The sequence below is a fragment of the Micropterus salmoides genome, unplaced genomic scaffold (genome assembly GCF_014851395.1).
Source record: "Micropterus salmoides isolate LMB-PRFRI ecotype aquatic unplaced genomic scaffold, ASM1485139v1 Ms_hic_scaffold_12, whole genome shotgun sequence".
Taxonomy (NCBI): Eukaryota; Metazoa; Chordata; class Actinopteri; order Centrarchiformes; family Centrarchidae; genus Micropterus; species Micropterus salmoides.
The window spans coordinates 23,413,470-23,439,099 of NW_024040263.1; the positions used below are offsets into that span (position 1 = coordinate 23,413,470).

A 25,630-nucleotide genomic window follows, 5' to 3' on the forward strand; every position below is an offset into this window, starting at 1 on the left:
CAGGTTTGACCTGCAAATTCAAATTTTGTCCGATTCTGATTTTCTTTCTGACTAAAAACTATAATTGATAACATACTCAAACATTTTTGTAACTTTTCTTTAATGGAAGATTCTTTCTTTCTTTATTAGGATCTCCATTAGCACCAGCATGAGCATTGGCTATTCTTCCTAGGGTACATTCAACTGTATGTTCATAATAAAACATTGCCTATTAAATAACTCAGGATCTCATCGCACTCTCACTTAAACACATCTCAAACTAAAAAGTGCCTCAGGCCAGGCTACTGTACAGAGTTTTTCTGTACAAATAAAATTCAACTTAAAATGAATTGCAGTATAACAGGGCACAGTATTTCACACAATATGACTGTGAAGATTGTATAACTGTAGGGTGGGGTATGGATCAGGGTGTGGTGTGGTATATCTGAAAATATATGACAATACATTACCCTATTTCTAGGGTACTTAATTATCCACCTTATCTTAGTGTTTACTCACAAACAGACACTCATTCACACACCTACACCCGTCTACCTGTATCTGTCTGCTCTGTTGACTTTATTTGTCAGCAGTTGGCCAAACAACAAAACTGGCATTTGAACTTTTTCCCGCGATTCTGTTTTCACAGCAGCAGGAGGAGGCTTGTTAATCACGGAACCTCTTGAAAAGTAAAAACAAAACCATGACCACCTTGGTACCGAATAACATTATCACCAACAGGTGTGTTCACTGGTCTGTGCTTAACATATCCACTATTTCTGCATCTTCTAATGTAATGGCAGAGAATGTCTCTCTCTCTGTGTTTCTCAGCAAAGTAATTTGTGAATAGTGGGTGGTCCGCACAAGTTAAGTCTGGAAACAGCTAAATGGCTCATTTCAGCCTTACACGTATTACAAATTGCGACTGTTGTGTCTTCTTCACTCACGGTGAAGTGACTCGATTTAGCTAAAAATGGGCCGATTCCGGTCAACAGCCAATTGATCGGTGCATATCTAGTTTATAGGTTTCAGCTGACTCACCAGTTAGGTTTTCCGTCCGGGCAAGGAGGCAGTTTGAAATCTGACCACAGCCAACTTTCAGGGAACTTGGTGCGAGACACAATTTCATTGCTGTCCATGTAACTGTTGTCCTCCTCCTCACCTAAAGTGTCATTAAAAAGGTTATTATTTTTCATTGGGAGGCAGTGATTATTTTCTAGCTACCATGAATAGTGACCACTTTCACCCATCCCTTGTCCCCGTCTCTTACTGCGAGCGAGTATGAGGCTATCCTCCTTCTTCTCAGCTCGCTGGCTTTCAATCTCCTTGCAGCAGTGCAGGAAGGCCTCCACACAGGCTGCACCGTCCACGATGTACTCACTGCGCCTCTCACAGGTGTATGAAACTGGGGTGTCCCTCATGGCATCCAAACAACAGTCACGTTGCAGTTGGTCGTTATATTTACTCACTGGAAAGAAAGATGTTTGTTGAGGACAGACAGAGGTGAGATAGTACCGATTACAAGAAGAACAGTGAACTGTATAAATAAAACGTTCTAAACTAAGGCAAATTAGAAACAGTAATTGGTCTTCTAGTTAAGTAAAGTCAGGTGGTTCTTACGTAAGCTGGTGGTGATGTCCATTATAGTAGTAGCTCGCTTCCTCCTGCTTGGGCCCGGACATTTCAATTCTGGAAATGCAATACTGACAAGATTTTTAACAGAAACAAACAGCTGGTTTCTGCAGGATATGTTTGATGTGATACTATTAATGTCAAATTAAAGTAATTTATCTGTTTGGACAGATGGACATTGTAGGTGTGAGAAATATGTATCTACAAATGCACTATTTGTTGGACTGTTAAAATATCAAATGCTTTATTGTAAAAAAAAACAAAACCAAAAAACCTGAGTAAATTATTAACACCCCTAATAAAACAGAGGGAAGCATGATCAGCTCATGTGAGTTCTTCTACTGTCCACTAGATTGTAAAAGAAAGCACATGAATGATGAAGAATAAGAAAACCCAAAATTCCACAGCCACTTTTCCTAACTAGTGATTTTTGTTATTGGTACAAATGCCTAAAGCCTTAAGAGGGCATGTTCAGGGAAGGGATGAGTTAAGTAGTGTCACCTTGTCTGTAAGGAGTCCCAGAGGCCGTGTTGGACTCAAACAACAGCCCAGCATCGTAGAACACATTCATACCGTCCTTCCCTCCACCTGGTGTGCAGCCTGTATCATACTTCTCTACAATGTCCCACACCTGAGTCATTCACACACAGAAATACAAACAGACAAGGCTTAGGGTTACAGTATGTACGTTAAACAGGCATATCTGTAAACTCACATATTATTTGAATCTACTGGCTAACAAACTTGAACTTTAATAGGAGTGTAACAGAGCTTTTAAATTAACCCCTTTCAAATATTTTTAAGGTAAAAATAAAATGCCTTTTTCTGGGTGAGTCGGTGCTTGTTGTTTAGGACGTAGACCCCTTTGTCAACTGCCACCAGTCCCACTGTGGCTCCTGGATCTCCTGTGACTTTCAGACCAAACATCCTGCGAGGCTCATAGGATGGAGCAGGTCTCGATGATTCTAACTTCAACTAAATATGAAGGGAAGGTCAGAGAATGAGACATGCAGTTTTATATTTGTTAAAGCAGCTTCATACATAAACTAGACCTGCAAGCAGATATTAATCAAGCTCCCTGGCACAAGCCACACAAGGCAGCTCGAGGAGGCGATGCAAGTTGGAACTGTGTCCCACAAGTGCGACACATTTTACAGGTGGAGTTCTTTATTTGTGTTAATCAGACAGACCTATGTGGAGTACAAGATGTTCCCATATAACTTTTTAACGCAACCTTTTTTTGAAATAGCACCTTGATTATAGCACCACCTGCTGGTGGACTGGTTATTTTTGGCATCTTCTGTGTGTGCACCGTTCTCCACCACCCCTGTCAACTGAACAGAAGTACAGATTCATGAGATTTCATGAGTTTTCACCAAGAACACCACCTACTGGCTGATTGGCGTGAAACTTTTCACATAACCTTAGTGTGGCATGGGAAACTACTGGCCCAAGTTTTGTGTTAATCGGCGATATGACATCCCTTCATTTGTAGCGCCACCTAGAGGCCGATTGGCGCCACATTTTGCACAGAGCCTCTGTGGTGCATGCAAAGGTCCTGACCCTAGTTTTGTGGTAATTGGACAAACCTATGCGGATATATTCCATCACTTCCTGTTTGTCTGTAACCTATAGGAAGTTTTTTTTTCCATTCTAAATTCTTTAACTTTTTATCATATATTTTACATGCAAAGTTTTTTGCAGATTGGACTCATCGCCTATGAGGAGTTCGGAAAATGATTTACAAAAAGGATTTAGACAGAAAAGGCTGTGGTCTATAATCACTATAAGCAGCTCAATTCAGGAAACTTATGCAATTTTGAATGTGTGACGTACTATGTGTGAGTTACAAAATGTTCCTGTTCCTGGGAGGCCACGCTGTGTTGACATAAAAATATGTCCTAGAAATACGCAAACTTGTAACTACAACAATCATTTTGTGTATGGGTGGCTTATCTTCCCACTTAAATTCTGCTGTATCAGTGTTGTGTTTCTCACCGAGCCCATGCAGGAGTCCTTAACATCCACCCAAACAGAGTCTGACACCACTTCATTATCATTTGTGTGGTAGTAGGCTATGATGCGGAATGATGGCAACATTTCTTTGGTAACGATGACTGTCAGGGAGATCAGAACTTGGCCTCTTGTCTTGTAACGGCCCGTTTCCACCAACTGACCTCTGCTCAGGATCTAGGCGCACAGATTTGAGAGTTTAAATACTACCCAGGTCGTGGGTGACAACAAAAAGAGTTATATACTGTATGTGCATGCATGTACAGTGGTAAAACTCTCTCACCAGGTATGTGATGTCAAATTGTGCATTTGCCTGCCTATTAAGGTTGAGGTTGATTTTCAGGTTTTCTCCTAGTTTCAGCTCAGCTGTATCCACACCTGCAAAAATGATATGTTGCGATGAGTGTTAGACAATGAAAAGATTTAGAACATGGTACATGCTTTGCAACTGCCACCACCTTTTTTTAACCATTTGATTTTATTTTGGGATGTTCACCTATATGAATGTAGTTGTTGCCTTTGGTGGTATATGGGAGAGCTGTCATGGTGGCTAATGCTTGCCTTTCAGGTTTCAAAATAAGAGGATCATTGGTCTTTGCCTGCAATTAAAGACATGTACAGGTAAGCATACACAAACATAAAAATGATACATGAATAGTCTCAAATCTATGCTCTCCTATCATGGCCTAGCAACACAACATAATAGTACATACTGTTGCACAGCAAAAAGCTGAACTGCCAAATGCAAAGTTTTTGACTGCATGGTTCACGCTACATTGCTACGTTGTTTCATTTCAGTGTAATATGAAAGGTAAAAAGTAAGTGTAAAAATGTGCCGCTCAGCGGCTGATTTAGAGTTAATCAGGAACTACTTATGAAGAGAGTGGTCAGTATGTCGATTCACAGATATAAACAAATCATTATGTGACGATTCATTAATACAGTATCTCTCGGTCTGTTCTCTAGTAACTTCACATTATCTTCTTAACAGTGTCCGATTTTGAGATATTCAAAAATATCAGGTTGTTCATGATTCCTTTCTCACTCGTCCCTTAGTAACTACTCGCAAAGTTATGTACGATGTTGTAAAGTGTTACTGCTCTGCTTGATTTCACCACTACAAGTGAATATCAAAAATATTGATTAACGTAGTTTCCATTTGCTAAACAGGCTGTAATGCAATTTAAAAAAGAGAGAGAGAAAGAGAGACTCACGGTGATTGTCAGTCTGTTAATCATAGCCTCTGTATTGATGGTAACCCTTGCCATGCCATTGGCAGCAGTGAGGCCCCGCACTTGGCCTGGATTGACCACCACTGCAACACCTTTTGCCGGAGTGTCATCGGGATTCACAACTTCAACCTGCCATCAGAGACACAGCTGATCAGAAAACATCTGTTTTAATAAAACACGTTTCATTAATGCTATGAGATTAGTTCAGCAAACTCCACTGAGTGCAGTATTTAGATAGTATATAGTGACCAAAATTTTTAATTGGAGAATTTATCTTTTTCTCTGGAATCTCATCTTGTTTGCAAAAATCTGACTTTGTATCATTATAAAAATCCAAGACACTGAATTAATCAATTGTAGTAATTATCCATCCATCCATCCATCCATCGTCAACCGCTTATCCTGCATTCAGGGTCGCGTGGATATATATTATAGTAATTGAGTAATTATGCAGCATTTAACAGCCTGTGACTGTTATATTTTCAATAAAAGATATTTTATCAAACTACAAATATAGCTACATTTCTATAAATTAATTTAAATCTAAAGAAGTACTTTACCGCAACATCGAAGGACATTCCTGGTTTAAAATATTTGGGAGTTCTCTTGAAGTGGATGGTGTAAGGTGATGTGACAATCTGGATATTTCTCAACTCGGCCTCCACCATTTCACCACCTGCGAGTTGACACGGAAACACAAAAGTATTCACACAGACTGATTACAAGAGCATTTACTATTCACCTTTTTCTTAATTAACTGATACAGAAAGCATTTCCTAATATGATGTCTTTACTTTCTTTTTTTCTTCTTTTTTTTGTTAAAATGCTATAATACTGTTTAAACACTAATAATACTGATAGTTACTTTGCCCTTTTGAGCTGCTGCATAAGAAACACACCTGATCAAACATACAGAGCAGACACAAACACACAGTCTCTCTTTCTTACCGCTTTCTGTCAGCACACTGACAGCTACAAATATGGAGCTCCCCACCAGGCTGAGGATGTTTGGGAAGGTCTGTGTGATGTGCTCTCTCTTCAGTTTGACCTCTCCGTTACCTCTCTCGATCTAACGTGACATAATTTATAAAAGCATCTTGAAATACAGGTGAACAGTTGGGGTACTTTACTAAATAAATTATTCTGAACATCCAAAATACTACAACAGGAAATCCTACAGATGTTTCAAGTCCTGCAGATTAGCACTGGACAAGGCCAAGGCTGTAAAACACATACTGCATAAAACAGAATGACTAATCGACTGGCAAATGGACAGACAGAAATGCAGCAAAAGGGTAAATATGTGCTCACCGGGATTCTCTGAAGAGAACTGGGAAAGCTCTTCTTTTGACCCTCTTGCATAACCCCAAATACCACATAGGCCGTCCCATCCACCTCTTCACCAAACAGATACCTAAAACCACCATAGGACGACTGGTTTAAACCCACAATAAAGTAAAACAGAAAAATAAAACAAATAAACAACAAATGACCAATAGACTGAACCTGTAACAATAGGAACTACTGTTTATCTAAATGTTGCAGTAGATCTGACAACATGTAGTGTTGATGCAACAGAGACCTGTGTGGTTGCACTTAGAGAGAACAGGTTAAGCATGTGTAGGGTGAAAATGTGAGCAGAAATTTAGAAAAAAATAAAAATTTAATTAGTTCATATGTCATATGTATTAAAAAACAGCAGGCTACATGAGAGCAATAGTAGTGGATGAAAAAAATGTGAAACTTTTCATCTATCTTGTTGGCGAGAGTGGAAGGTAGGTACTGGTTATGCTCATAGGTGATACAGCAGGAGCTGCAAGTGTCCACCTCTGTAGGAGGGCCTCATTTCCTGTGTTGGCTAGAAGCAATGTCACACCTATTTCAGTGTGGTTTTGTATATTGATATACACAAATGTAAATATAGTCAGATCATGACCTAATGATGGGGCAGTGATTAGGGACATCACTAGGATTGAAAGACAGGGGGGTCTTAGCCCCTTGGGGTATACGTAACTTGCAAAATCTTTGCTTCTTTTGTTACTGTATTAGAACTACACTTATGTCAACAACTAGTGAAGAAGCCAAGATGTTAACAAATAAAAAGCGACAGACATAGTCTGTTCTTTGATTTCTCCTCTTTTGAACAAAAGTTACCGTTTTTTCCCCTCCATCATCCTCTGAGGGCTGTGAAAAATTTCTCCACTTTTTTGTGGATAAGATTGCCTCAATTAGAGCAAGTATCTCACCTCCTGCTTTTGACCCCACCATTTCCATAGAGTGTGAAGCCATTTTCACCCAATTTGTGTCGATATGAATCTCTACTCTCAATAATATTGTTACACATTTGAAACTCTCAGTTTATCCCACTGATATTATCTCACCTCACCTTTTTAAAGAGGTGTGGGACACTATTGGACCTAACATCCAAGAAATTATAAATACCAGCCTTACTTCAGGTTCTGTTCCAACCCTTTTTTAAACAAGCAGTGGTGCAGCCACTCATAAAAAAAAAAAAAACGAATTTGGACAAATCAGTACTTTCAAACTATCGCCCTATCTCTAAACTCCATTTTGTCTGGAAGATTTTAGACAAGGCAGTACTTTTATAGCTGCAGTCCTTAATTTAGATACACATGGTGTTCTTGAGGTGTTCCAATCTGGTTTTAAGACATTTCATAGCACTGAATCTGCATTTCTAAGAGTTTTTAATGATTAATCTCAACTGATTCTGGAGATTATGCAATTCTTATGCTTTTAGATCTTACAGCAGCATTTGACACAGTTGACCACAGCATCCTTGTTCCTCGCCTTTAGCATGGCGTGGAGATTTAAGGCACTGCCTTAGAATGGTTTATGTCATACTTGTCAGACAGATATTTTAGAGTCAGTTTTGGTGGCTCTATTTCACCTTCTGTGTCCCTCACATGTGGAGTTACCCAGGGTTTGATTCTCGGGCCAATTCTTTTCTCAATCTATTTGCTTCCCCTTGGATCTCTTTTAAAAAGACAAAATCAGCTTCCATTTTTACGCAGAAGATTTGACAAGACTGGTTGACTGTTTTAATGATTTTAAAGCCAGGATGGCCTTAAAGTTTTTAAACTTCAACGAGAGTAAAACTGAGGTCATGATTTTTAGACCCAGTGGCGCCTCTGATGTCTCACAAATAGACCTGAGCACCTTAGAACCTTATGTTAAGTCTGTTGTATATCTGTGGGTGTATGCTCATGTATTGCCTAGCCTACATTTAGGCAACATCTGCTAACAAACGCATAATGTTAGAAGAAAACAAAACAGCCCACATTTCCTTAGACCTGTAGACCACAGACTGACTGTAGAATACTACAGACCACTACTGACCTCAGAACCTGCCATTCTCCTGCTACTCTCTCTCCCTCATAAAATATCTTTAATATCCATCTTGTCAATGGAAGGATATACAACAACATTAACAGGGACACTGTAACATTTAGTTTTCACTGTGCATGTCTCTCTCTGTGTGTAGTAACATTGCTTGGCAGCGATCAAAGGCAGCCTCCCTCAGGGTCCTAGAGCCCGATCACAGCAGGGATTTAAATTATGAAGCAGAGGAAACAACCAGAAGGATTATTTTAAGACAATAATTACAAATTATATTTGTATATGTGTATAGTATTTATCAATATTCTTGTTTCTCTTTGTTGAGCACATGTCTGCCCTGTAAATAAATAAATTAAAAACAGTATATATAAACCTGATAATTATTTTCTTATTATTATTTGGGGGGGGGGGGGCTTAGGACCATGTTAGGGTGGCTTCAGCCCCCCTAAAATAGGCCTAAAGACTCATGGCAGTGATAATATCAGCCTATGAATGTATGTCGGCAATTTTTTGCCAGCTGTCCTCCCTGCATTTGGCAGCTACAACTGTGTTGCTTTTATCCTGGATTATGTGCTTAACGTATTTGTCTACTAATGGAGTTTGCTCTAAATTTGTAAAATATGCCGCTCTGCTGTTAGTAAAAGTCCATGTTTGCGATTGGCGAAATCCTGCAAACACTGCCCCTTTTATGTGAAACCCATGACTGGATTAGGAAACCCTTGGTTGACTTACCAAGTTGATAAACAACCTTGTGTGACTGCTTAGCATCATTCCCATTGTCAGGCTTGAAGCCAGATAAATAGAACTTATCCTGGGTATGTTGAACTTGCTTTGTATTACAGACCTCTAGGGCCTCATTACAGAAAAAATATCCTCAACTGAAGTATTACAGAAGCAACTTCTTAACACATGGCTCTGACTTATCCTTTCTCAGACATTGTGTCTTATCTTAACTTAAGAAATCCTAACCAGAACTGAAAACACCATTCTTCAATCGGCATTCGTCCTGTCATGCCCTATAACTGCATTTAGAATGTCGCTGCCTAGCTAGCTTGATATAATGGACAAGTAAAGAGGGGCATTAAGATTTAGCTTTGATTTCAGCAATGATTCAGAGGTATTCATCATGTCGGTGAAGGCGAAGAAACCCCGCCATTTTGGGGAAGATTTTTCAGTCTTCAGAGTTCAAAAGATTTGAACAAACGAAGCATGTTGATCAAATTTAAAATTAATTTTCTTGGCAGTTGATATACAGTATACCCATCAATACATGGGCTGGGAAATTTAAAATGTCATCATACAGTTTGAGTTGCCTTTCATTCATAATATTTTTGTGATCATGTTGTTCCCTATACTTTTTCATTATACTTGTCCTATTCCCTTTACTGTAATTGCCAACAACATAACAGTTGTTAATTCTGAATTCAGGACAAGGTCTATTCCATCCTAACTTAGGAAATTCTGCAGTTTGGACAGTTCTGTAATAGCTAAATTTCTATCTGAAATGAAGATCCTAAATGCAGTTAGGTAACATATTTTCATCAAAAATCCTAAATGTCATCTTTAACTGAGATAAGACAGGGTTTCATACTTTTGTGTAATGTGACCTGGTCTTTATACCACAAAACAAAATCCCTTGACTTACATGGCTTTGATGCTGACTGTGAGCTCTTCACTGTCCACATAGAAGAAGGTGCTCCCAGGTATCAGTTTAACCTCAAAACTGGGCAGCACTGAAAACAGTATGAGTTATTTTTGTTTGTCCAACCAGGTAAAAAGTAAATGAATGTTATAGGTTGACATAGGTTTCAACATTAAAAAATGCAGGTAATGAAGGACTTACCATATTCTTTCACCTCAAACTCAGCAGAATAGCTCTGCTGTGGGTTGCTGTGGAACTTTGCCACCACCTTCCACAGTCCGGGACTAAACACAGACACACACAAGAACACGTATTTCAATAATCAAGCAAAAATTTATTCATAACATTTAGAGATTGGAGGTTACATAAAAATCAGGCTTCAGACAGCATGAAGTTAATTACATGTTACAGAAATTAGACACAAATGATCTGCTGCAAAGGACTTTATATTTTTACTGTCCTACAGAAAGCAGCAACTACAGAAACATTTTAGGAAAAAAAGTTTTAACTTGTAGCGTTGGCCAGCAAACTGCACAATAAATATAGAATGGTTGTAGTACCTTTCCACGAGTACCTTTTTTGTTATGTCTGTACAATTCAAATTCAAAGCTACATGCCAACCCTAACCCATTTCAGCCAACACCACGAAGAAACCAACACCAGACCATCACCGCCAAGCCTCAGACTGCCTGCCAACCCCAGCTTAGGTTACAGTTGTCTAGTTAGCAGGCCTTGGCTTGCATCACTCTTGGTTAGTAGAAAGCAACTGTTGTTATATGCTGGGGCAGTCTATGATAAAAACACATTCATCAACGTTGGAAAAGGAAGGGCAGAGATTAAGTGCAGTGGACCTTGGGACAATCACTGCCCACAGCATTTTCTGACCACCTTGCCAGACCTGCAGGACCAAACACCACAGAATACAGTGCGATTGCCCAAGAGGAGGAAAGAGAGCCTGAATAAGAGCTAAACTAACCCAGCTTTGACTTTAGAGAGTGAGCAAGAGAGATACATAGTCGATACACTTTGATCAGGCTCCACTTCTAAGCTAACGCTAGCTAGTGTTGCACACTGTTGCCCATAGGAAAGCCAATTCCAAGAAGAGATCTCATTGTTGTTTCCTTCATTTCTAGACACAAATAAACTACTCAAATTCAACTCAGGAGAAAAAATCATATACAATCTCAATTATGTCTTACTCCGATAAAAACAAGAGATCTCTAAACTATCTTAAATAAGTCTAATTTAAATCTCCAGAACATTGGACCATGAGATCGGAGAAAGAGCCCAAAGAAATCTCAGATATGACTGCTCATAACTCATGATTCTTCATGATGCTGGTCAAAAGATGAGATCTCTAAATGATCTAATAAGTGTAATTTTAGGCTCCTAAATGTGGATCAGTAAAAAGCTTCAACATATGTCTCAGTTTTGTCTCAGTGACCCCACTTAGGGGTGGAAAATAAAGTACTTTACTTAAGTCAAATCTTCAACTGCAAGGGAACTCCAAACCTCCCTTTCCTAAGTCACATTAAACAGCTCTGAATGGGAGATCCTGAGTCGTTACCAGGCCAGTGTGGAGATACGATCTCTCCACTTAGTCCTAGGTCTTCCCCGAGGCCTCCTCCCAGATGGACTTGCCTCGAACATTCTTAGAGATGCACCCAGGGGGCATCCTCACAAGATGCCCGAACCACCTCAACTGGCTCCTTTCAAGGAGCAGCAGCTCTACTCCGATTTCCTCATGGATGACTTCTCATCCTATCTCTAAGGGAGATGCCAGCAACCCTCTTGAGAAAACCCATTTCAGCTGCTTGTAACCGCGATCTAGTTGTTTTGGTCATGACCCAGCCTTCATGACCATAGGTGAGGCTTGGAGGATAACACATGTAAAGTGCTTCACACATGATACCTTAATTAATTCATCAGTTAGTCTTATTGGCACAACTGAAAAGTCTCTGTGTGATGTGTGAACTCCACACTTTATTGACTGTATCACTTATGTGACTTGATCATTTTAGTTTAATAATTGTCCAAACACTAAATTAACAACATGGTAATAAATTGTATGAAACATAACAAAACTTTGCATTATCTTAAATGATTCAAGGTGTTGTTGTTGTTGTTATATTGGAAATATTGTAGCCCAATTTAAATTCAACACTAAAAAACTAAATGTAGAGTACAATAAAATAATACAATAAAGAAAATAGATTAAAATAAGGTGAAATACTTGCCTGACAATTTCAGCAAGTTGGAAATCTCCAGAGTGGATCCCTGATTTCAGAGAGACTGGATCAAGTGGTAAAATGATGCCTTCAGGGGTCTACACATAAACAGTGTTCAACAACCATTAACACTGAGCCATGGCAGTTTACAAATTCATTTATTAAATCCATGCTTTAATTTCTGGTAAATCTTTTCTTAAATCTTTTCTACAATCCATGGTCAACATCTAGATTGACACACAAAATTTGTGCCTGCGTTCAATAAGCTTACTTAAAAGTAAACTTAACCACTAGAGGGAGGGATGTATTTATTTTTACAGTAAGTGGTAGGACAGGCGTTGGGAGCCAGACAAGAAACCTAACCATGACACAAGGTCCAGTGCTTTTGTTATTTTAGTAAATTGTAGGGAAAATTTCTACTGTATAGCATTTTTCATATATGTCTTTCTTATGCTTAACAAAAAAAAAAAAAATACAATACCACAAACTCAATGGCAATAGAAGCATCAGTTTGAGTGGCATCATCTCTCTCTACGGGCTCCATACGGGGTGTCACTGCAAACATCCTGAAATGAACTGACATAAAAAGTGAAAAATGTTCATTTTGCTGCTGAAGGAAGGTATATGTATTCCACAAAAGAAGGGTTTATTTGACCATTATATATAGTCATTTATTTAAAAATGTTTACTTGCTTTAGTTAAACTGAGGAAAAGTGTGATGTATTTTCTATGTTGATATCTTACTTACAGTGGGTACGGAAAGTATTCAGACCCCTTTTAAATTTTTCACTCTTTGTTTCATTGCAGCCATTTTCCAAAAATCAAAAAAGTTCATTTGATTTCTCAGTAATGTACACTCAGCACCCCATCTTGACAGAAAAAAACAGAAATGTAGAAATTTTTGCAAATGTATTAAAAAAGAAAAACTGAAATATCACATGGTCATAAGTATTCAGACCCTTTGCTCAGTATTTAGTAGAAGCACCCTTTTGATCTAATACAGCCATGAGTCGTTTTGGGAAAGATGCAACAAGTTTTTCACATCTGGATTTGGGTATCCTCTGCCATTCCTCCTTGCAGATCCTCTCCAGTTCTGTCAGGTTGGATGGTAAACGTTGGTGGACAGCCATTTTCAGGTCTCTCCAGAGATGCTCAATTGGCTTTAAGTCAGGGCTCTGGCTGGGCCATTCAAGAACAGCCACGGAGTTGTTGTGAAGCCACTCCTTCGTTATTTTAGCGGTGTGCTTAGGGTCATTGTCTTGTTGGAAGGTAAACCTTCAGCCCAGTCTGAGGTCCAGAGCACTCTGGAAAAGGTTTTCGTCCAGGATATCCCTGTACTTGGCCGCATTCATCTTTCCCTCGATTGCAACCAGTCGTCCTGTCCCTGCAGCTGAAAAACACCCCCACAGCATGATGCTGCCACCACCGTGCTTCACTGTTGAGACTGTATTGGACAGGTGATGAGCAGTGCCTGGTTTTCTCCACACATACCGCTTAGAATTAAGGCCAAAAAGTTCTATCTTGGTCTCATCAGACCAGAGGATCTTATTTATCACCATCTTGGAGTCCTTCAGGTGTTTTTTAGCAAACTCCATGCGGGCTTTCATGTGTCTTGCACTGAGGAGAGGCTTCCGTCGGGCCACTCTGCCAGAAAGCCCCGACTGGTGGATTGCTGCAGTGATGGTTGACTTACTACAACTTTCTCCCATCTCCCGACTGCATCTCTGGAGCTCAGCCACAGTGACCTTTGGGTTCTTCTTTACCTCTCTCACCAAGGCTCTTCTCCCCCGATAGCTCAGTTTGGCCGGACGGCCAGCTCTAGGAAGGGTTCTGGTCGTCCCAAACGAGGATTATGGAGGCCACTGTGCTCTTTGGAACCTTAAGTGCAGCAGAAATTTTTTTGTAACCTTGGCCAGATCTGTGCCTTGCCACAATTCTGTCTCTGAGCTCTTCAGGCAGTTCCTTTGACCTCATGATTCTCATTTGCTCTGCCATGCACTGTGAGCTGTAAGGTCTTATATAGACAGGTGTGTGGCTTTCCTAATCAAGTCCAATCAGTATAATCAAACACAGCTGGACTCAAATGAAGGCGTAGAACCATCTCAAGGATGATCAGAAGAAATAGACAGCACCTGAGTTAAATATGAGTGTCACGGCAAAGGGTCTGAATACTTATGACCATGTGATATTTCAGTTTTTCTTTTTTAATAAATTTGCTAAAATTTCTACATTTCTGTTTTTTTCTGTCAAGATGGGGTGCTGAGTGTACATTACTGAGAAATAAAATTAACTTTTTTGATTTTTGGAAAATGGCTGCAATGAAACAAAGAGTGAAAAATTTAAAGGGGTCTGAATACTTTCCGTACCCACTGTATGTAGAGACATTCTCACATAGGTGTTTTTCAGCACCGACATAATACTGAACTCACCTTTGCTGTTAGGGGTGTAAATGGTCTTGTCAGTCTGAATAAAGATGTACCCGGACTGGAAGGACACTAAGACGACTTTCTCTAGCAGTCGGTCAGGGAACTGAGCTTGCAGGTACACATACTGCTTCATGGTGGGATCCTTACTGAAGTCACCAGCAGGTATCTGAAACCAGCATCAAGAGACACAGAGTTTGAGTAGCAAGTTTAAAATGTGCATTTCTGGATTCTAGATCTGATATAATACATGATATACAATAAAGTTAAGTTACTGTACTGCATAACAAACAGACAGTAACAGTATTTCATTCACCTTAATTTGTCCAAGCTCCTGGAAGTTATTTGCGCTGGTGAGGGTCACAGATGTCGATGCCAGCTTTTTGGTTTTGGTTGGATGGTTCATCACGAGGATTTCAACCCTAATGTCTCCTCCTGTGCAGTCTTGACACTCCACAAAGATGTTTTCTGCTGTTCCTACCCGCAACAAATTGGGGGCAGACATCACCTGCCTGCAGAGCAGCCGCATGAGAGAAAGATTAAGAATTTAGTCATTGTACAGAAAGGACCAAATGTTCAGACTGTACTGACAAGGTCCTGATCCCCAGGTTGAGAACCACTGCCTTAGTGTGTTTAAGTTTCAGTTCACCCAAATTACAGCCCCAGTAAAACAAACAACATATTTACTCAGATGAGGACCATGAGCTCTAGCATGGACTTTACTCATAATTAGTAATATATTGTTTATCTTGATTAAGATCCAGCACTGGATCAATGCAACATTTCATCATGGCTATAGCCTCTGTTTGATTCATTACTGTTCTAACTAAATAGAATTTAGGCCAATTTACTGGCATCATTTGATGTGACACAAAATGCAAACTGGAGCTCCTCATTATGTGGGTTATGGGACTGAGTTTAACCGATATTTGTATCTATTCACTTTTTGAATTTAATATACAGTTTGAATATTAGGAAGTTGAACAATCAAACAATATTTTCTAGCTCTGTTTTCTGGAAATTAATTCAAGCTCAAGTGGAATGTGTAAAGAGGTAAGGCAGGTCTACTTACAAGGGAGCTCCATTCGCCAGAGAAGTGAGAGAGGCAAAGGCCAAAGAGGCCAGCAGCCACAGCAGAGTCTGACCCATCCTCCTACTTGATCCTGATCTGCTGTGAATGTAAACGGTCTCTCTGCAGTACCCTCCTTTTATCTACCCTTCTCCCGCGCCTCCACTTCACCTCACATCTATGTCATTCATCCTCCTCCCAAAGTGTTTCTGTACACAAACACACTTACACATGATTTCCCATCAGCAGTTGCGAAACACTTTGCTATCTCCTCTCTGGGGTAATAGATAAACAGTAGAAAACCAATGAGAACATACAGTTTCCAGCAAAATTACAGGAAAAACAGCTATTCTGCATTTATGATGTTTTCTAAAATGAGGCCTTTGTTTTCTTTATGACTTTTTATTGTTCAAGAAATAATTGAGTCACTTCATTCTGAGTCTGCCTATTTTGAATAAACTTCTGACAGGCAACCTTACCCCTTGAAACAGTATAATCTCTGAATTCCTACATCCATATAAGGAGGGTTTTGTGGTGTATAACATATGTGCATTTGACGCATAACAGTTTAACATAGCACTGTAGCAGCTGGATAGAGGATTAGTGACCTTTAAGGGGAGAGCAGAGGTCAGAGGTTACATGGAGGCTCAGACCCTTATCTGGCATCCACAAGATGTCTACACTTATCCTATAGAACTTTGCTCTTATATGGATTGGAGCCTTAGTTTGCAGATTCAGACCCTTATATGGTATTTAGCAGACACCTAAACATGTCCTATATAAGCTGTGTTTGATGTACAGAGAGACAGAGTGGCCATCGGGCTGGGTCACTCTCCAAGCTGCTGCAGAGCTTGTAATTGATCCTGAACTCCTTGATGTAATAAACTTTTATGATCAAGAACAGTGTCAAGCGGCTTTCTTCTCAACACATCATTGCAGCATTATTGTTCAGACACCACAGTTTCTCTACATGTACAACTGCATTAACAGATGACTGGTTAAAACAAACTGACAGAAAGTTTACGGTCGGTACTGCTGGACTTCATGCAGATTTTGATCTTGCATGATCTACTGCTCGTCAAGCTACATGCATACGGATTTCAAAGTTTAGCTATTAATTGGATGAAAAGTTATTTATCCAACAGAAAGAAGTGTGTTTTGTTTAATGGTACCCTGTCAATATTAAATCATTAGAATGTGGAATTCCCCAGGGAAGGTGTCAAGGACTTCTCTTGTATTTAGTATTTAATAATTATATGCCATGTGTATCAATAAATACATGCATGGCTATGTATGCTGATGATACTACAAAGTATGTGCCTGCAGAAAATACCAAGAAGCTTAACATAATTCTTCAAGAAGAACTGATGCTGGTTTCTGAATGGATTTCTGAAAACAGGCTAAAGTTGAACATCTCAAAAAGTTGGAGTCTGATATTTGGCTCCAGGCAAGCTCTAAGACAGATCAAGAGCTATGCATCTCTTTGCAAGGTGTAGCTATTGAGTAGGTCAAAAGAGACCAAATTGTTGGGTGTCACACCTGAGGGAATACATGGTCAACTCTACATTAATAGTATGGTTGCTAAAACATATAGAGTAGGCGTGTGACGAGACACTTAACTCAGGAGATGAGACAAGATTCGAGATTTTTACTGCTGAATTATATTAAAATTTTGAGCATTCAGCACTTTATTTCCTGCAATCTGATGATTTATTTGCACCAGTTTATGGTGATTTTTTCTTTCACGTAAAGACGAACATATAAATCAGGTGGCAGGTGACGATTCAAAATCTATAGCCTAACAGAATATCATGCAGTACAGCTCTCAGGCATTCTATGTTGCTTTTAGATCTTTTTCTCATGTAGATCAACTTTTCTCATGTAATATCATCCCGGCTGAGTCATGATTTAGTCTTCCCTTCTATTCTGTGCCTTTGTTTGGGGAAATAACCTCTTTAAATGTGGCACCTTTTCACCTCAATGTTAAATTATTTAATTTTGATTTAGTTATAAACTCCTGGACTTTAATAGCTCCTTTGTTTCTGCAGGTTTTCTGCTCATGTTCAAACCTTTCTTGAAAAAAGTCAAAATAATAAGAGAAGAACGTCATCATTTAATTTAAGTCTACCTGCCCATTACTTTGTTGTGCATTGCATTATTAATCCGCTGGAAGTAATGTTATCCCCTTCAGACCATTTGATGGGGGCAGTTTGTGACTGCATGTTGCATGTGAAACCGAAAGTAACTGAAACAGAAATCTCACCATGAATCCACACACACATTAACTTCAGCAGCTCACAGCATGAGTGGTGCGGTTGATTACTATCAGGACGTACACCGGTGTGGCATCAGCTAGGCGGAGTTGATTAGCTCCGCGAGTCTATCTTATGTATGGCTTGAGTGACAGCATATGAAAAATTTCAGTTGCAAGACAGCTTTTTACCTGACTAGATATCTTGTCACAATTTAATCTTGCGAGATATATAGGGTCTATGGTACAGAGGCGTCAGGAGGCCCTCTTACTTTTAAACAGAGATAACAATTAAACATGTAACACAATCTTAAGTCTCTTATCCCACCTCGATTACTGTCCTGCAATCTGGTCTAGGGCTTCAAAACAAAAAATAATTATATAAATTTCTAGAATTATAATTATTTTTTAAGAGTATTCAAATCATTTATTGGATTCCATGGATATTCAATTGCAGGAACAGGAATGTGAGAATCAGGTGACTAGGCTAAAGACACCTGACAGATAAATGTAGAATGGCAATGCAGGCGGTTGGAGAACATTTGGCTGAAGGGAGTGATAGAGGCAGAATGTGACAAAAGAACATCTCTTAATCAACTTTTTTGAAAGATTTAATATTCATCTTTTTTTCCCCACAGGCAGGGCTTTTGTTGCAACTCACTTGAAAGCTTTGTGCTATTGCAACCACATTTGGTGTACATGTGTATATACAGTCTAAGTATTGGAATGGTACATTTTGGTTTAAGATCCTAAGATGAATATGAGACAAGTGAGTTCAGAATTTCAGCTTTTATTTCCTGGTATTCACATCTAGATGTGAGAAGGATGCAGTGATGTATAGATACCAGCATCTCTGATGCTTTAAATTCCTAAATTACACTATTGACACACCCGGTTCTTCCTGTGATTGTGCTAAATTTACATTGTGAACAACAAATGTGGTTTGAAATCTTCGGAATCCTGCTCTGTGACCAATCCAAGATTACTCAAGTTGATGACAACCACGCTCATAACTGTAAGTAAGTGTGTTACAACCCCGGCTCTCAGGCCGCAACAAAAAAGGAGGCCGCAACAAAGATTATTGAAAAATATCTCAACGTGGTGAAGCGGTGTGAAAGGCACAGGCACTGGCGTCTGGGCAGGCAGGTCTAAATAGGGGCTCACTGGCCAGGTGCTCCCAATCTCCTTGATTGCCCTCCTGAGGGAAACACACAGACACCACACAGCACACAGGTCCACACCAACACCTCTCGGGGCCGTCACAAAGTGCAATAAATCTTTATGAGTAAAAAGCCACTACTTAATCAATACACCTGTTCAACAAACAAAAATATATGTAAACATGCAGAATGGATATAGTGACATTGTTGTTGTAAACATTACAGCTGTTCCAGCTCTAGAAACAATATTTACTTATATTTAAAACATTAAATTCTACTCCTGTTCTGAATTTATTCTAGTTAATGTAGGCTAATGTTGAACATGAATTTTTTTGACCATTTATGTGTTTTATTGTTGTTGTTGGACAGGAGAAGAAAGGAAACAATGCAGTGGAGAGGAAAGCAGGGCAGGAGAGCAGAACAAATGTTTTTGGAAGCTGAATAAGCCATTGAGTCTATCTTCAACAGATTTCTGGACTATTGTATTGAATTGCATTAGACTGTAAAGGTGTACCGAATAAAATGGCCACTGAGTGTATATGACATAAATGATCTTCTATTTCTCAATCCGCTAAACGCAAAACACCTGTAGTCAATTTCCAGCCCATAGCTAAACAAATAACGAATCTCATTGCTTATGCACAAGTTTTATTTGCTGATTTTAGTTCTGCTTTAACATTTATTCATTTAGCTGACGCTTTTATCCAAAATTACTTACAATTGCTATACATGTCAGAGGTTGCATGCCTCTGGAGAAACTAGGGATTAACTGTCTTGCTTAGGGACACATTGGCAGATGGGTCACAGTGGGGAATTGAACCCGGGTATGTCACACCAAAGGCATGTGTCTTATCAATTGTTCCATCACCACCCACTGTCCGTCCTCACTTGCTTGTTCAGAGGCTTGCTGACATGAAAGTTAATCCTTTAATTATCAAACGATTTTACTCTCTTTTAACAAATAGGTCACAACAAGTGAAGGTAAATCCTACACTCTCTAAGGCGAAATATTGTAGTACAGGAGTGCCTCAAGGAACTGTCAGCTCTCCACTCTTGTTCACACTTTATACTAATGTATCAGTAATGAGTGTAGAAGTAGTGAGTCCAACAACTATGTCATAAAATTCTCTGATGACACAATCATTTTAAGTTTATTACATGCTGGTGATTGCTCTTCAACTTATTACAGGGAGATTGACTCCTTTAAGGCTTAGTGTGTGAGGAATCATCTGATCCTTAATAATTTGAAAACAAAAGAGATGATATGTGCCCATGACTATGTAGTCACTAGGGACAGAGAAATCGAGCAAGTAACTTCATATAAGTACTTGGGTATACAATTAGATAACTAACTAAAAGGAAATGTGCATGTTGACTATTTGTGTGCCAAACTGGCCTAAAGACTGCATTTTGAGACTGGTAGGGGTGAGTACTAAGATCATGACTTTATTTTACAACGCGGTGCTGGAAAGTCTGATCAGATATGGAATGGCATCCTGGTTTGGCACTCTTACCGTCCACTGTAAAATAAAAATTGAAAGACTAATAAAAGTTGCGATGAAGGTTATGGGAAAGAAAGACTACACTTCCCTTCAGACCCAACACAGTCTCACTCCCTACTCGTCAAATGTCTGACGCATGGTCAAGGCCCTTTGTCGTCGCTTTTTAAAGACTTGGGTAGCCCTTTTGCATCAATTATTGACGTTTAGGGATCCATAGACAAGTTAGCAACGCTTAGCAACAATAAATATGCAATATCCGGTTACACTTTCAAGATAAAACGTAACGTTTCGATACATTGCCATGTTGAAACGCGCATAATTAAAGTCGTGAAACGTTGCAGTTTCGTTAGGTTTAGGCACAGAAAGTACTTGGTTGGGTTTAGGCAACAAAACTACTTGGTTAAGGTTAGGAAAACATCATGGTTTGGGTTAAAATAGCTATGTATGTCAATTAAGACTGAAGTTAACTAACGTTAATGTCAATTTACCTCACTCGCCTAAATAAAAACATTTAATGTTTTGTTTCGCACGGGACACAAACCCTGTTCTCCTGCTTCAAGGTCCGGGTTCTGGCCCTCTATCCACCCCAATCACCTCCTTACTTCATCTTCTCTCTTAAATATCATACTTGCCTTTACCATCAAAAACTGACACAACAGGGCTTCATGACGTCAAAGGGATCCCTAGTGCGTCACAAACTGACGATTATGGCTCTTGACCAAGCGTCCATATGTGACGACTTGGGAGTGAGAACGGGTTGTCAGACCATCTTTGAAAAAAATGTTAGTGTCCCAGGCACAGAAAACTCTGAAGGACCCTTCCCATATTCTGCACTCTGAATATGATATATTACCTTCAGGGAAACGCTACAGAGCTAGCAAAACAATCTGCTTGGAACAAGATGGCTTGAAGCACTTCCGGCACTTTATTTATTTTTAAGCATAGTTTAATATTGATTAATCGCTTGCACTAGTGTTTTTAACAACTAGATCTTCTATGAGTTTTTAAATTTAGAATTGTGGCGGTTGTACTTTCAGTTTTTGTTAGGCTATATTGTTTTCTGCTTTATGTGTGTGTAAAGTACATATGTGTTACTGTTGTTACTGCAGCCTCATGCGGCACTGATGCTCAAGACAAATTTCCCTCAGGGGACAATAAAGTTAATCTTGATCTTGATCTTATTATTCATTCATTCAGGATGCAAATCCACCGGCACCCATTTACAGCATAAATGCCGAAACAGCATATGGCTGTACTACAAATGTACTTTGGTGGGGAAAAAGACCTCCTGCATGACTACCACCTCAGTCATGACTTCTTGGAGGCTTCCAGTGTCTGCAACCTGAGAGGAGACAGGTCTATGCCACAAAACAGTGCTCTCATAACCCTCCATACCACAATGTGTTGTTTTTTTCTGTAATCTGTACTGCTTTTTGCACAGATTACACCAACAAAATATAACATGTTAATTGGTGAGCTTTAGAGGTGCTGATAGATGGATTTTGTTAACTTTGGACGGAGCCAGGCTAACTGTTTCCACCTGTTTCCAGTCTTTGTGTAAGTTAACTGACTGCAGCTTCATAGCTAACTGAAAGACATGAGATCAGCATGGATCTTCTTATCTCAAGCGTATTTCAGGAAACAACATAAAGACTTAAATTCAGTAGCCAATAGCCAAACATTTTTTGTAACGGCTATTAATCATATATATACTTTTTTTTTTTTTTAAACAAAGCATTTTAAATCACATTCATCCATCACTTTAATGGGTAATAACCATTTTTTTCTATTAGTTGTATGTCAGATTTCGTACACTTTCAGAGCTCACAGCTAACAGTCAGGCTACAGTAAATCTGTTTGAGAAGTAATTTCTCATACTCTTTCCACAACTGCCATGATCTACTAAGAAAAAGGAAGCTTCTGTGTGTAATTCAAATTGACATTTTGTCTTTGCTTTAAACTTGTATTCTGGATGACTCATTCTTTAAACTTCTGATAAGCCCAAGTTCAGCCTAGTGCAGCCACAGTGTGTCTTTGTTCTGCATGTCAGGTGTCCCAATATTTGGACATGAACAGAGTTTGTTTGATTAGTAATAATGAAAGTAGGACAAGCCAGAAAGCAGTTTGTACTCAGCTGACAAACAAAAACTTTCTAAACTGACAAGGCCTTTTCTCTGTAATAATTAAACTTAACTGTCATAATATCAGTGTGATTGATGATGTTTTTGGCAAGACAACAATAATAGACATTGAACTCTGTGTTCAAACAAATAGCCTACAACATTTAAAAAGAAGAAAGAAAATATTAAAACTTGGACTATTTGATGGGGGTGGACAAACAAACTGTGATGAGCAGCTATTTTTGATTGGCGCACAAGGGACAGGTGACCGGGCTCATTTGCATATGGACAGGTAGGCAGACTGTGAGCGTGGGAGAAAATAGTTTCGGCTGTTCCGCAAACACATCGACCCCTGACAGGATTAAGAGTTTTCTCTATTGTCCTGAGTAATTTCTTTGAACCAGTCCAGTTACCGCAGGACACGTCGTGCATCTCACCTGGACGCGCATTAACTGGCAGGTAACTCCCACTGAATTTAGCACATTTATCCATTCAGAAGTAAACAACACGTAGCCCTAGCTTACGAGTCGAGGTACTGAACAACCGAAACCGTTTTTGAGCGTGTCCGTGAGTCGGAGAGCTTGGAGGAGCACCTTCCTTTCCTTTCTTTACCTTATCAGTGTTCTCATCTGTCATTTCACAGCGGCAGCCTCGTGAGCTGAGAAGGCACCGGTTAAACAGGTGAAGCAGCACCCGCTGCATTCCGATGATGGTGAGCTTACTTAATTCTTACCTTCCTTCTACTGCATTGTTATATTAATTTGTATTTTCTTGCCTGTGGTTTCTATCAGGACATATTCTGTAGTTTTGGTGTTGCCTGTCATGTAAACACATAACATGTTTATTTATAGTGTGGTTTAGGCAACACTCATCCCAGTCACAGAGGATATGAGATGTGAAGGATACCTATCATGTTGCCAGTGCAAGCACAGGAAATGTGTCGTTTATTTCATTAGGCCTACATATAACTGTTCAACATTTAATTAATCTGCTGATTAATTACTTGTTAGTTGTGTCTATAAAATGTCAGGAAAATAAAGAGCACTGACAGTCAGCTTTCCAGAGCTTGGGATGATGTCGAAAACACAAGTTTAATTTTACTATTATACAGAAATAGTGTTGTGTGTTAGAGATAAGTGTTAATTGACCTCTGGTAAATTTCATGTCAATTCTGTCTGGTGTTATTGGATTGGACTAAATTACATTAAATGATTCTTTATTCAGAAAATAATGTAGTGCCATTTTGACCACTAGTCTTGAACTTGCCCAAGCCATGGCAAAGACATAAATGTTTCTCTTAAACACATTAATTGTATTCCAGTTTGTGTCAGTTTATATGGTATTTCTCCTGGTATTCAAAGCTCTCATTAGCCTGAAAGAAGCATTTCCTTGGCAGTTAAGTTGCCTTCATGTCACTCAGATCATCCAGCGGTGGGGTATTTAAGCTTTAAGACTTGGCCTGGTGGACATTCTTTAACGTGTTCTGATATTTTATAGAGCAAATCATTCTTCAATGGGTCAGACAATGTATATTAATCTGTTTCGAGAAGTCATTTTTTGCCGCCCTACTTCATTAAGTCTTGCACATAATGTATACATTTACCTGAGAAAATGGTGATGATTAAATTATTGTATATTTGTGAAAAAGATATGTCTTTAGGCATTGTGCAAATCCAATTTGGGTAAAATTTGAGGGCACAGTTTTAAATGTGTTAAAATCGAAAGAGGTGAGGTCAGAAAGTGATTTCTGAGAGAATGCCCCATTCTCTCGTAGTTAATGTTGATACCATTTGAAACTTGTACAGTGATGAGACTCATTTAATGAACCTGTGATTTGGCTTTTTAAAATGTATTTTTTTGTTTTTTTCCCAGACATCCCACTGCCATTTGTATCTAACTGATGCTGTGAAGGTTCAGATGTAAGAACGTAGGACTAACACACCTTGATACCTTAAATTCCTCAGGAAGGTGAGTTCAGACAAAACACGGTGGTATGATCTCATCCCTGTGTAGCTGTTTGCTATTAGGGATATTCTGGTGAAGATATGGAAAGATCCATGTATTTTGGTACCAATAAAAGGGAAAATATGAATTCCCTCACAAGAAAAGCTCAGCTTCATGAAAATATTAATGCATATTATTAGGAATGTTATTCTCCATTCTTTAAAAACAAAATTGTATTCTTTCATGAAGACAAATTTAACATTTTTGCATATTTAGTTGACCTGCTAGTCACAGACTCTCAGACTGTAGATTGTGCTTAAATGCACACAGTGAACATTGTCTTTATTTCCCCATATTCAGTGCCAAATGACACTTCTCTATAGGAAACCACTAACATATTATTCAGTATTACAGACCAAAACATGACAAAGACTTCATTTGACATGCTGCATGTTATCATCAATGGTTTTAGCTAGAGTTATACATTTATCAACCCCTCTGACAGCCTGACCTGTGTGTGGGATTCCCTCCCCAGCTGTTTGTCAACATGGCAATGCAGGTGTTAATCCCACCTACAGTGTCGGCGTTTGTGTCTCTGCTCAGCTTAGCGCTGCTGCTGCTGCTGTGTGTCATCAGGAAGAAAAGGAGGATGGAAGGAACATACAGGCCCAGTGCAGAGGAGAGGAAACAGACAGGTTCAGGGGGAACTGAAAAACCTGGCCTGCCACTACCGTTGCCCAAAGAGGAACGCCTCATATGATGAACATATAGAAGTGGCCTCACACACTTTCATTGTGTAAAGCTGTGGATCCGTGTTTGTCCCTTTCACCAGAAATCTTCAGACACACTAAACACTGTTTGTGCCGCACCTTTTCATTTTGGTGATGACAAATAGACTGATCAGACTGTCAATTCTGTCACGTGTTTTACTGCATGAAAAGAGCAAATGGGTATCATTTGAGTTTCACTCTCATTACCTTGTATAAATAAGTCACTCCCTGTATTCTGCCACATGAACTGAAATGTATTTTGTATTTGTACAGAGGTTGGTCTATTTTTACTGTACTGTGCGTTCTGT

At 39.2% G+C, this 25,630-nt stretch overlaps 1 protein-coding gene and 1 long non-coding RNA gene across 4 annotated transcripts in view; one reads left to right on the forward strand and one right to left on the reverse strand.

The window, feature by feature from the left end:
• Positions 1-15,736, reverse strand: part of LOC119899479 (complement C3-like) — a 38,961-nt gene extending 23,225 nt beyond the window's left edge. The window contains exons 1-19 of the mRNA XM_038714041.1: positions 15,579-15,736; positions 14,823-15,018; positions 14,513-14,675; positions 12,565-12,659; positions 12,093-12,181; positions 10,057-10,139; positions 9,859-9,946; positions 6,168-6,270; positions 5,805-5,925; positions 5,417-5,532; positions 4,839-4,985; positions 4,121-4,223; positions 3,908-4,002; positions 3,610-3,801; positions 2,431-2,586; positions 2,113-2,242; positions 1,600-1,668; positions 1,250-1,447; positions 1,021-1,141 (exon numbers count right to left, since the gene is read on the reverse strand). Coding sequence (XP_038569969.1) covers positions 1,021-1,141; positions 1,250-1,447; positions 1,600-1,668; positions 2,113-2,242; positions 2,431-2,586; positions 3,610-3,801; positions 3,908-4,002; positions 4,121-4,223; positions 4,839-4,985; positions 5,417-5,532; positions 5,805-5,925; positions 6,168-6,270; positions 9,859-9,946; positions 10,057-10,139; positions 12,093-12,181; positions 12,565-12,659; positions 14,513-14,675; positions 14,823-15,018; positions 15,579-15,655 — 2,342 coding nt within the window. The 5' untranslated portion in view covers positions 15,656-15,736. The remainder of the gene's footprint in view (positions 1-1,020; positions 1,142-1,249; positions 1,448-1,599; positions 1,669-2,112; positions 2,243-2,430; positions 2,587-3,609; positions 3,802-3,907; positions 4,003-4,120; positions 4,224-4,838; positions 4,986-5,416; positions 5,533-5,804; positions 5,926-6,167; positions 6,271-9,858; positions 9,947-10,056; positions 10,140-12,092; positions 12,182-12,564; positions 12,660-14,512; positions 14,676-14,822; positions 15,019-15,578) is intronic.
• Positions 15,737-22,881: 7,145 nt separating this feature from the next.
• Positions 22,882-25,292, forward strand: LOC119899481. Of its 3 annotated transcripts, none has more exons than XR_005443862.1 (4): positions 22,882-23,067; positions 23,252-23,320; positions 24,481-24,576; positions 25,058-25,078. It is a non-coding gene; the product is annotated as an uncharacterized LOC119899481 (long non-coding RNA). The 3 variants fall into 3 exon arrangements; XR_005443861.1 differs by lacking the exon at positions 25,058-25,078 and adding an exon at positions 25,156-25,292 and having other exon boundaries at positions 22,884-23,067; XR_005443863.1 differs by lacking the exon at positions 25,058-25,078 and having other exon boundaries at positions 22,890-23,067; positions 24,481-24,577.
• The last annotated feature ends 338 nt before the right edge of the window (positions 25,293-25,630 follow it).